The sequence below is a fragment of the Halichoerus grypus genome, chromosome 1 (assembly GCF_964656455.1).
Source record: "Halichoerus grypus chromosome 1, mHalGry1.hap1.1, whole genome shotgun sequence".
In the NCBI taxonomy this organism is placed as follows: Eukaryota; Metazoa; Chordata; class Mammalia; order Carnivora; family Phocidae; genus Halichoerus; species Halichoerus grypus.
This window is the reverse complement of record NC_135712.1, coordinates 85,239,741-85,252,104: the sequence shown is the minus strand read 5'-3', so window position 1 is coordinate 85,252,104 and position 12,364 is coordinate 85,239,741. Positions and strand designations below refer to the sequence as shown.

Below are 12,364 nucleotides of genomic sequence, written 5' to 3'. Positions count from 1 at the left end.
CTTACCTGTGGAGTAATCATTACTATAGTAGGAAAGACCAAGAGGATGCCACCGGTGTTCTCTTTCTCTAACGAAAGTGTAAACATGGAACACAGCTGCTCTTCAAGTGGAACTGCAGGAATTCGTGCCCGTATCAAAGACCAGGAAGACAGAGTTGGTGATTGCTATCATATTCCCATTTTTTCCCCCATCATTTCCCATTATTTTTCCCATTAGAATGGAGAATGACAGTGAACTGTGGTAAAGTTAACAAGGTGGTGATTTCAACTTGGCTGATATTCCAGAGACGATCTCCTTACTGAAGCAAATTAGTACATCTCCTGGCATTTGGTTTGCAGCTACCGATCTGGTGAAAGTATTTGCTCCGTTCAGATAAACAGGTTTGCCATCACCTGGAGGATAAGTAGCACAAGTGTAGGGTCACACCAATTCTCCGATTTTGGATCATAACATATAACCTGCAGGGGTCTTGACCAGGGGTTGGCAAACTTCCTGTAGAGGATCAGATATGAATACCCTGGGTCCGTATGGTTTCTGTTGCACTTTGCTGTTGTAGCACAAAAGCAGTCATAGACGATATGTAAATGGATGAATGTGGTTGGGCTCCAACAGAGCTTTATTTACAAAAGCAAACTGCAGGCTGGGGTCCATGGGCTGCAGTGCGCTGACTCCTCATCTTGGCCATCAACATCTGTAGGACATCATGTTAATCCCTACAGTGATGACAATGTGCAGACAGGACCCGGAGAGCAGGAAAAGGCAGATGTCCTGTGCCAGAAGATAGGAGATATATTCTGAGAAATATAGGGGGTTGCTGTCCCAGTGAAACTCCAGAGGGGAATTTAATAATATAGAAGAATGAACGTCAAGTTCTTCATCTTGAGTTCCCTATCTCTAAGAATGAGGCATGGGGCGCCTGGGTGGCTCAGTTGGTTAAGTGTCTGCCTTTGGCTCAGGTCATGATCTCAGGGTCTTGGGATGGAGTCCTGCTCAGCAGGGAATCTGCTTCTCCCTCTCCCTCTGTGCCTCCCCCCACCTTGTGCTCTCTCTCTCTCTCTCAAATAAATAAATAATTAAAAAAAAAGAATGAGGCATAATGTTTGATGAGTTTCTTTGGATTTTGGAGCCAATATGTATCATATTTAGGTAACCTGCTTTACTAGGAAACCTGAAAAGCGGCCTGTGGCCCCATGGTGTGCATGTGTGTGTCTCTGTGTGTATATATATATATATATATATTGTGTGTATATATATAATTTTTTTTTTACCGTATTTACAACAGGCTTTTCTACACCTGAATGGAGGACATGTCTTCCTGTGTGCACATGGAAATGGCAAGTGGGCATGAGTAGAGATTGTGTCAGATTGGTCTGAAAGGCAGTATGCCTACCTATCTCTATGAGTAACTTATGAGTCAGGCTTCTGGAAGAACTGTGGTGAGTATTACACATCACAGAACTCAAAGGTGAACAGGGATCTCAGATTTCCTCTCAAACTGAGTAATAGCTTACCTTATCTTGACGTTAAGAGTTTTTCAAGGAGTTTGCTCATTCCAGTGTGACCCTACCTTCTAGTTATGCAGCCTGCCTATAAACCTAACAGCAGAAACTTGCTTAGTTTTATATGGGTGGTGAAGGGGACAAACAAGTTAGAAAGAGGGCAGGTGGAAAAGAAATTGACATAATCAGTGGTAGTGTAAAAAGTTAACATCTCCCCTTACTAAGAAAAATAAATGGATATTTAATGTAAAGCATCTAAATAACACCGAAAAGCACAAAATTTTTTTTTTTCACTTAGAGATAACCACCATTAACATACGGCCTATTCCAATCGAATCTCTTTTCTCTGCTATGACTATGTATATATGCGTGTATGTATTTAAACAGAAGAATAGTGTATGTGCTCCTTTATAACTTGTCCTTGAAGTTTGCATTATAGTGAACATTTTTCCATGTCAATGAATATTCTCGTATCACATGAGTTTTGATGGTTATATAGAATTTTCTCAAATGGAAAACATATTACATTTCTTAAGCAGTGACTTATTGTTTTACACTTAATAACCAGTGCTTCCTGCAGAGACTATCTGCCAGGATAGAACATTTTATGGATATGCCTCCACGACAAGCTATCACCATATATGGCTTTACTAGATAGAGCACTGCACACTATCGGAGGACATCTGAGGTCAAGAGCTATTCCATTAATTGAAATAATTAAGATATCTTTTTTTCTTTGTAGATTTCCCCAATTCCCCTTTTTGGCATTAGTCATAGTAACATTCATGTCATGTTTTAATGTAACCTATGTTGGTTCTGGGAACAACATTTGTGAGACAATGAATTTTACCTAAAAGACACAAAGCTGACTGCAAAACATCTATTACAATGTCACAGATGTGAGTCATTCACTTGGTAGGTACTTATTGAATGCCTAAAATAAACAGCGGTACCTTTCTGGGTGGGCAATATTCCACAATGTGCAAGGATACTAAGAGAAATAACTTCTTTCAGAGTGTGTTATCTATATAAAGGGAAAAGATATGGAACCCCGACTAATTAAATAACGTACAAAAGATGTCATACGGCAGAATGCAGTGATGGGTACAGGCAACAGGGGCTGTCTGTATTTAAGATCAGTCCCCGAGGGTTGCAGCGGTCAGAAAAGGCTTGAAAGGACTGAGAAGATTGAAAGGAGTGGAGAGCTTTCAACCAAGGCTAGGAGACAAGTACATTTATTCTTGGGGACGATATAATCGAGCTTACCAGAAGTAGGTGTGGGACTGAAGTCTGAAAGAGTGCCAAAGGGCGAGGTCCTCAAATGCTGGGCCATTGGAGACAGACTCACTGCGAACAACATCTGAGGAGGCTTTGGAACAGTAGTGATGTGGTGGCCTGAATACTTGATGTGGAAAAAGTTCTTAATCTTAGTCCTCTGAAATCTCTTCAGCAAGACTGTGGATTTATGTTGGAAGTGAGAATTGTTGACCCATCCTCACTTTATTCCTGGCTCTCTGATCAAGATCTACACATAGAAACCGGTCCATTAGTAAGATAGTCTGGCTGAACTTTGCCCAGTGGCAGTGTTGGAGCCAATGAGGTTTTATCTGAGGCGCCATTATTGCTAATTGGAAACTTTTCCCAGTGAAGTAGTCTGGTTATAAATTCATGTGTAGAATTTGCAAAATTAAGTTAAAAAGTTCCAGTAACTGAACCAGATTTTTTTTTCCTGAAATGGCATGATTAAGACATTGTCTTAATTCATTGACGTTTCTCTTACTTTTTGTCTCAATAAATTTTTATATTATAGGGGTGGCTGGGTAGCTCAGATGGTTAAGTGTCTGCCTTTGGCTCAGGTCATAATCTCTGGGTCCTGGGATTGAGTCCCACATGGAGCCCCGCATCTGCTCCCGGCTCAGCGGGAAGTCTGCTTCTCCCTCTCCCTCTGCCTCTCTCCCCAGCTCATGCTCTCTCTCTCTCTCAAATGAATAAATAAATTTAAAAAAATCTTAAAAAAATAAATGTTTATATTATAAAACAAACGTAACGTCTTTGAAGACATTTTGAAAATAGAAACAAAACCTTATAACCAAATTCTAAACATAACTATTTAAATTTTACATGTCTTTCCAGTCTTGTCAAAATGTGTGTTGATTTTTTACCCAGTTGCAATAATATTGTATAAGCATTGTAAGTATGTGAGGCTAATATACTACAAACATGTTAACTGGTTATTGAACTTAAGAGTGTTTGTATAATTGAGTTTTAATTATTTTTTAAAGCAATACTTGCACAGAATAAAAATGTAAATAGTACAGAAAGGTAAAGACTGGCAGTAGGTTCCTCTCTACTCTCAGGCTTTGTGTTCCTCCCCACAGAGCCTGACTGTCCTTACTTTCTTATGTAGTCTTCTAGAGATAATCTTAAGGCCAAACAAATACACACACACAGTATATATAAAATGTAGTCTCGTGTGTGTGTGTGTGTGTGTGTGTATACACATATATATATTTACCATAGGTACTACCAACTAGACGGAAGGTCGGTGGCGTTCTGGGTGTACCAGAGTGCCTTGCATGCATTCCTTGCTTTTGCACATTGATTTGCACTTTGCATTTTTCATCTAGTAATATGACTTGGAAATTGCTCCACATCAGCACACACTGAGTGCTTCATTCTTCTCAACAGTGCTGTATTTTAACCACTTCCTACACAGGCATCTTTAGGCTGTTCCCAGTCTTTTGTTACTATAAACAATGCTCTAACAAGTATCCTTAAACAGTGTGAAGTTATCTGTAGCATAAATGTCTAGATGAAGAATTGCTGGGGAAACAGCATATGCATATAAAATTAAGGTCGATATTGTTATTGTTTACTGTTTTTATTCCCACCAACAATATATAGGAGGGCCTATTTCCCACACATAGGCCAACTCAACATATCTTAATCAGTCTGAAGGGTGAAAAAACGGTGTCTCAATTTAAATTGCATTTAATCTAGAAATATTTTAAACTGTAGGTTTGAATGACTTTGAATAAACTTTTTCTCTGTAATTGGACAAGCAAGCATCATCCATGAACCTGGTGAGGTGTGCTTGAGCCTTGCTTGAAGGTATGAAAATTAAGGAGAGCAAGGCAGGAGAGGGGCTCATCTGCCTACTTCACATCAAATTCCAGGTACCCTTGCCATCTCCTAGCGGAAACTGGCACATCTGCAGAATCAGGCAGAGTAGCAGAAATAATGGGGGGGGGGGGAGATTTTAAAGACAGTTTGATTTGTTTGGGAGAGGCTTACAGAAACCAACATTTTTATTCACTATTTTTTGCTATTATTGTGTTCTATGAATTGGCAGGAATCCCTGGGTACCCTGCCCTTTACATTGGGTGTAGTTAGGGAACCTCAGCGGAATGGAACCTGTGTTTTAAGAATTTTTTGGAGAAAATGAGAGTATGCTGTGAGGCAAGCTCTGTTCACAAATTATTCACCTCCCCCCTTCCCCATTCATTGTTTATTTTGAGGAACTGGACCTGAAGACAGGAATACGTGCGTTTGAATAAGATGCTCAAATCAGGCTCTTCAACGTTCGACGCGGAGACCTCGAACAAATCAAGCAAAATACGTTCCAAAGAGAAAAATATAAAGCTTCTCCCCGCCCCGAAAAAATCTTGATCCTGCTCACCATACGTAAGAAAGAAATCTGTATTATTGCAAAAATCTATGTCCATCCTTACTGGATCCTATTCTATTCTCTTTTAATAAAAAAGCTTTTAGATGTTAAAAAAGTGGGGAACAAGGTTTAGTGAGGTTAACACCGAAGTGCACAGCGCAAATTCAGATTTGGGCCCGACGCTGTGCAATCCAGATTTGCACATCGAGTTCCACTCCTACCCAGGCAGGGGAAGTCCCCGCTTTTATCTTCAGTTGTTTTAAAAACAAGCGGTTTTTAAACCCCCAAATCCTGCTCTTTGTGTTCGCTGCCTCGGAGTTGTCCCTTCGCAACCTATCGATCTAGGGTAGAAAACACCGTGGGGGTACCCCACGGCAGCCCGCCGGCGGTGGCGAGCGGAGCACCCCGCCGGCTCCCGGCTCCCGCGCCCGCGGCCGGGGGGCTCGTCCCCCGCCCCCCGCTGCCCGCCGCCGAGCCGGATCCGGGCGCAGGGCCCCTCTCCAGCGCCCCCTCCCCGGTGCGCTGCGGCTGGCGCTCCCCAGCGCCCCGCCTGACGCTGCAGCTGGGCCGGCGATTCGCCATTGGATTAAAAATAGCAGCGTCCCCCACACCCCCGCCCGCCCGCCCCAGGCCCCCGGTGCCCGTTCCCGCCCCGCGGCCCTCTCTGCCCGCCAGCCCCGACTCGGCTCCGGTCGCCCGCGCAGCCCGCGCAGCCCGCGCAGCCCGCCGCCGCCGCCGCCGCGGGCTGACCCAGCGCTCCGGCCCGACCCGGCTCGGCTCTGCTCGGGTGCACGCCGCGGCCATGCAGCGCCGGGGCGCCCTGTTCGGCATGCCGGGCGGCAGCGGCAGCAGGAAGATGGCTGCAGGAGACATCGGCGAGCTGCTGGTGCCTCACATGCCCACGATCCGCGTGCCCAGGTCGGGGGACAGGGTGTACAAGAACGAGTGCGCCTTCTCGTACGACTCCCCCGTAAGTGAGGCTCGGCGGCGTTCGCGGCGCCCCGGGGGAGGGTCGCGGTGCCAGCGGCCTGTGACGGCCGCGAGCCGCGGAACTGGGCGGCACGTGAAGCTGGGGGAGAAGATGCGCAGTGGCAGCCGGGGACCTCCTCCCGCGGCGGCGGAGTGCGCTCAGGGGCACTGCAGTTCGGCAGACACCGAGTGAGCGCCTACTGCGTGCGGGGCGCTCTTGGCCCCGAGGCTGCTGCAGCTGAAGACGGGGTCGCCGCGGGGTTTGCTCCGCCAGCCTTCCTAGGCTGACAGGGCCCCAGTTCCCAGCTGCCTGGCCCCAGCCCCGCCACCGTTTGAAAGATAGATCCAATCGAAGAGTTCCCTGATCTTAACTGCACGTTGCGGATGGTTTGCGTCCTCTCCGGGGGCGAGAGCGGAGGGCGGCTGGGTGGACCGCATCGACACCCCCCCTCCCCCCCCCCCCGCCGCCCCGGACACACACAGCCCTTCTCTTTCTGGGACCGTTTGCTTTGCCTAGGGAGTCCCACTCCCGGATGACTCGGATTTCCTCGCCGAGCTTTTCTTCCTCCACTTTCTATTGCTCCCCACACCTTTTCTTCCCGTTAGAATGTCAGAAGAAACCTTCGAGTCCCTCCAGTTGGGCAGCAGAAATAGAGGGTCTACTGGATTTTATGGTTTCTTTCAGTCATTCCCCTTACTCCTCTACATGAATCGCCTGGGCTGAAATGCATTAGTATAAATTATTAAAAGTTTAGCCGCGGGTCGTGACCTGAGACTGGATTGGGGGGGTGGGGGGAAGTTACGACAGATCACCGCCTTCCACCCAGGGCGGTTGGTAGTGTTTTTCACCAGGTGGCATGTATATGTGCGACGAGGAAAAGGAGGGTGAATGTCCCTTTCCAGAGTCAGATGGGCTTCAAAGTGACTCAGCTGTCTGGCGTTTATCATGTCTTTTTGAGGACCAGGTTATTTTTATCCACCCACTTTAGATCTCATGTGTCACCCGGCAGATCTCAATGCAACCGGGAGGTGCATGGATTAGAGGGACTGAGGCAGGTTTCAAACAGTAGTCTAACAGATTTTACTCACATTCTGTAGAGTATTGTTGGAGGGAAAAAAAAAACAACAACCCCAAATGAGAGGCAGATTTTCCAAAGTATCCTTTATTATCTGTTGGATTCATATTGGCTGATACCAAAGCATTTTTGTTTGTTACACATTGGAGTCCCAGAATTCGTATCCTCTCTAGGATATTCAGTTTTTCTTTTATGTTAATTCCGGATCATTTGGGGGATAAAAATTTCACTTTTTTGATTAATTATTTTCTTTCAAAAAGGTCTAAGTGGAATGAGATGGTTGTATTTAAATACTTAGCATATTGTGATCACACTACTTAAAGTGACTGTCAGTAGTGTCATTAAATCGTATTCTCCACAAAGTATTTGAAAATGCCATTTTCAGATTTTGCGTCCAGTGATGGGCAGGTTCCCACTAGGAGCTCCTAAGGGTGGAGAGGGATGATGGTCTTAACTAACTTAAGCAATTGACAGATTGTGAAGTCCAGGAAAAAGAAAGTGGCCTAGTCTTTTAGGATAGTACAGTGTGTAGAGTGGGTAAAACTACTTTTTCTATGTTTGATCGGGGTTGCTCTTCAAATTCATCTTGCAAACTTTGTTATTGGAAATCTTTACCACATTATATAGTATGTGACAGGTGTGAAATAAAGCTGATTATTTTAATTCACTTCCACAAATAGTTATTGGGAGTTAATGGTGTGCCAAACACTCTTATAGAAGCATCATGTCCAGTGTAAAATGATGATTTCATTCATATCACAGTAGTTCCTTGGGGAGACTGGGCTTATTTACAAGGCTGATGAATCAGTATATTTCATTATCTATGAGGAGAAAGAGAAAGAAGGTTTTATAACAAGTTATATTAAAGCGCAGTGTAAGATCATGGGCGATATTTCCTTATGGTACTTACTTAACACTTCATCATGAATCAGATAAGGGTTCTTGAGCACCTACTATGTGCCAACTCATACATGCATGGCTGTAAGAACCATAGAGAGTAAAATCCACTGGTGCCAAACACCCCAGAGACTTAAATCTACAAGTGCCATGGGACTGTGGTAGAGGAAAGACCAAAGCCATGTGAGTGGAAAAAAAAATCATTGGATACTTTTGAAAATGGCCATGGATAAAGACAGATAGAAATAAAGAAGACCAATAACCAGCAAAGTAAATCACATGGGCAAACACATAAAGTGTGACTATTTTCTTCTTATTTGCTTGTAATGTACTGGGAAGAAAAAGATTGATTTAACGAGTAGTGAGGTCTGAACAAAGTGGAGAGTAGAAGATGAGGGCCTTGAATACCTACAATAGGAACTTGGTTTAATATGGTCAGTTACGGAAAACTACTATAAGTTATGTGACTTAAAGTGGTGTTAGAAGGAGACTGAAATGATCATTTCTTATTACAGATCTACCATATCTAAGGCCTGGTGTGAACAGCTTTGCTATGCCTTACCTGTGTGGGTATGAGCCATTGAGTGGGACTGTATGGTAACTCATTTCAGTGTCCCTCTCCTTCCTTCCTACCTTCTAGGGGTTAGCACAGGGCAGATGCTCAGTGACACTTCTTCTGAGATGAGTGAGAATTTGTGCTTTTCACCTACCAATTCGTCCCAATTTCAGCCCAGGCTCACCTTCTCACCTTGACCTGTAGGTTCAGCTCTCCATGACATGGCTCATCTTGCAAGGTGTGTAATGGGAACTTCCTGGAGAGTGAGGCCTTTGCATCTTTATCCCCAGCAGCTGGCCCAGCATCTGATATATATATATATCAGGAACCCAACCAAAACCTAGGAAATGTATGAGTTACCTGTGGTTACAGGTTCTGAAAATGCTAAGGATTCAACATATGGGAAACACTGCGAAAGGAATCATGTAGGATTATCACGTGGGATGTGGTGACTTTATTGACTGTGGGGGACAAAGTGTGAGAGAGAGCCAGGCTGGCAGGGTTTAACCCCAGCTCTGTCTCCCAGCTGTGTAACTTCTCTGTCTTCCAGGTTCTCCATCTGTAAAATGGGGGCAATAATAGAACCTACCTCATGGGGTGTTTTGTCGATTAAATAAATTAATGTGTAAAGTATGCCCGGACAATTCATAATCACTCTGGGAAGAAAAGAAAGAGATAAAGAGAGTCAGGCATGGGGTTGTAAGCCCAAGTGTTTGATTGTCCGGGATTATGTAGAAAGTTTGGTGTGGTTAAGTGGAGACGTCGGTCCATACTTTTTCTCACAAGCCTTCATGGACCACCGTGTAAAATCTACTCATCCCCTAGGTTGTTGAACCCCTCGTTCATCTGAATGTACTCTGTCCCGCCTCCCCTCACCTTCTAGGATGCCAGCTTTGGGGAGGTCAGTCTCTGGGTCTCCAGTGGCTAAGACTCATTTCCTTTTCCAGAACCACCCTCCTGTCTTCATCATCTTCTGCTTGAGACTTCATCGTTTCCTCTGAAACCCACATTAGTTAGAGTCTATGTCATACAACACAGCGATTAGTTGCAGTGTCTCTTCCATAGCTGGCCATCATTTCATTCTCTTTTCACTTAACTGGTTGTTTTAAAACATCTGCTAGATGTGAAGCCTTCTACCAAGCTTTAGGATCGGGGAGGAGCTGGGCCACTCTCGTGCTAACTATGCCCCTTCCCCACCTGGCTGGAGGTGGAGAGCTTATCTTATGCCTTATCTTAGCAGGGGTCAACTGAAGGACTGAGACAAGGGCTTAGCACGGGCAGTTTATTTTGGAAAGGTATCCCAGGGAACATAAGAGGAAGAACATCCAAGGGAATACTGACAAAGGGGAGGAAGGAAAGCCAATCCAAGAGTGAGTTACTGAGCCGGCTGCCATGATGAATCACTGGTGCTCAGTCCGGCCAGGGACCCCTGGGGAACTGTTGAATGTGCCTCAGTATCCTCCACGTGGGACATGGAGAGGGGAGTATTTATCCACTGGCTCCCGTGGTCTGCTGGTCAGGGGTGCTCCAGGGATGAAATGCCCTCACTCTTCTAGGTTTGTATTTGTGCCGGAGGGGCTTCCTGAGAAGCCTTCCTGAGACCAGCAGCTGCTGAGGAGAGAGAGATCCCCGTGCAATGAGGCATGGATGTCTGGCCACACTTGCTATGACAAGCAGCTGCACACACTGAAAAGGTGGCCCGAGAGGATGTGACACCAGCATAAGCAGTGCCTCACACCTCTCCTTCCTTTCCAGCATCAGCATGATTTTGTAAAAAGGAGCTTGTTTCCCATTCTCTGAAGCTCTGAGATCCCTTAGCGATGTTGAGATGTCACGGTTGGTTCTCCACATTCCTCTGTAGAACACTGGGGAGCTGGGGCCTCATGGTACTGGCTGGTTTACATAGCCACTGGGAAAGGCTTTGAGATCATTTGCTTGTAGGAACAGCTCGTGTTAGGGGCTCACTACTGTCGGGGTGTGCATGCTCCCTTCCAGGCAGTGAGACTTCCATCATGGTGCTTACTTGTAGGGGAAAGATAATTTGGGGATCTGTGTGGAAAAATCTTCCTCCTAAGGGATCAAAAATTTAAGATAGTAAAACATTTCTTATTTCTTTTTCCTCTGAAGTTATAAACTTAAACTCATTCTAATTAGTTTCACATAGTAAAAGTTCCTTTCCAAAAGCAACTAACTAAAATGTTGTTTTATAGCAATGATTCTCAAGATTTTTGGCCCTATATACTCTTAAATATTTTCGAGGATGCCAGAGGGCTTTTGTGTGGTTTCTGTCTATTGATATTTACCCCGTTAGAAATTAAGACTGAGAAAAATTTAAAACAACTTCCATTCTGTTAGCTTTTACAGTGATGGTGTCATCAGATGTCATGCAGACTCTTAAAAATGCCTCTGTATGCTCAGGAGAGAACAGGAGTGGCAAAGGCAGATAAGTTCATGTTATGAAAATAGTTTTGACCTCGCAGATCACTTGAAGGGCCTTGGGGGCATGACAGGGTTTCCAGGTCGGACTTCGAAAACCAGAGTTCCAGAGTTCGATGTGTAGGCACAACCGGTGACTCCAGTGACACATCCCCCCTGCACTGTGGCTTTTACGGGTTCACATTTTCACATTTGTGGCGACTGAATAATTGGTTGTTAATCTTAGCTCAACTACAGATGTCCTATGTCTCCTGTACATTCTTTTTGAAGCAAATTAAAGTTTAGAGAATTTGGGACCTTTTGAAAAAAACTGCAGCAACTTGGCTGGGAATCGGCCTTTTTTGGAGGTGAGAATTCCTTATTCTGTTGACTGTGAGCTTCACTGGAGGGTGATCTGGTTGGGCTGTTTCTTTGAGAACCTTAAATTTTAGCATCCTGGTTTTTTTCCTTTAGCCCCTGGTTAGGAGACTTTTGTCATCTTCTGCCTGGAAAGTGAAGGTTTATCTGCCAGTACCAGGGAGCAGGGAACTGAGTGGGAGGAGAGGACGAGGGTGGTCTCGGCATCTGGATATTGGATATGGCCGGATTTGGTCTCCTGGTTCTCAACCCTATCCCCGTTTTGTTAAGCGGTCTCCCACATTGTAGGGGCTGGGAGCCTGGATGCTACCGTTGCCAGAATCTTTTGACAGGAGGATTCTTTTTTTTTTTTTTTTTAAGATTTTATTTATTTATTTGAGAGAGAGAGAATGAGAGAGCGTGCGCATGGGTGGGGGGGAGGGCCAAAGGGAGAAACAGACTCCCTGCTGAGCAGGGAACTCCATGCGGGACTCAATCCTGGGACTCCTGGATCATGACCTGAGCCAAAGGCAGTCGCTTAACCAACTGAGCCACCCAGGCACCCTTTTTTTTTCCTTTTAAAATTTTATTTATTTGAAAGAAGAGAGAGAAAGAGCATGAGTGGGGGGAGGAGCAGAGGGAAAGGGAGAAGCAGACTCCCCCCTGAGTGGGCCTGATTCGGGCTTGATCCCAGGACCCTGAGATCATGACCTGAGCCAAAGGCAGACGCTTAAGCGACTGAGCCACCCAGATGCCCCTAGACAGGAGGGTTCTGATTTTGATTCTGCCAGGGAGAGTTTCAGAAGGAGAAGCTACATTGTTACTGTAGCAACAGCCGTGCCAGGTGTGGGATTTTCCTGTCAGCTTCAGAGTATCCTTCTGGGACTCCAGGCCACCTCAGCCATGGGGGAGCTGGGATCATCTATGC

General features: G+C 45.2%; 1 protein-coding gene, 1 long non-coding RNA gene and 1 pseudogene across 3 annotated transcripts in view; 2 read left to right on the top strand and 1 right to left on the bottom strand.

Annotated features, from left to right (window-relative positions):
- Window positions 1-581: 581 nt before the first annotated feature.
- On the bottom strand, window positions 582-3,490 carry LOC118550694 (uncharacterized). The gene is made up of 2 exons (XR_004924700.2): window positions 2,766-3,490; window positions 582-768 (listed from the first exon to the last, which is right to left on the bottom strand). It is a non-coding gene; the product is annotated as an uncharacterized LOC118550694 (long non-coding RNA).
- Window positions 3,066-3,197, top strand: LOC118550797 (U4 spliceosomal RNA; annotated as a pseudogene).
- Window positions 3,491-5,840: 2,350 nt separating the features above from the next.
- Window positions 5,841-12,364, top strand: part of USP13 (ubiquitin specific peptidase 13) — a 128,674-nt gene continuing 122,150 nt past the window's right edge. Inside the window, exon 1 of one of the 2 annotated variants that reach the window (XM_036115935.2) lies at window positions 5,841-6,136. In XM_036115935.2, the coding sequence (XP_035971828.1) occupies window positions 5,969-6,136 (168 nt within the window). In that variant the 5' untranslated portion in view covers window positions 5,841-5,968. The remainder of the gene's footprint in view (window positions 6,137-12,364) is intronic. The other variant, XM_036115933.2, reaches the window with a different exon arrangement.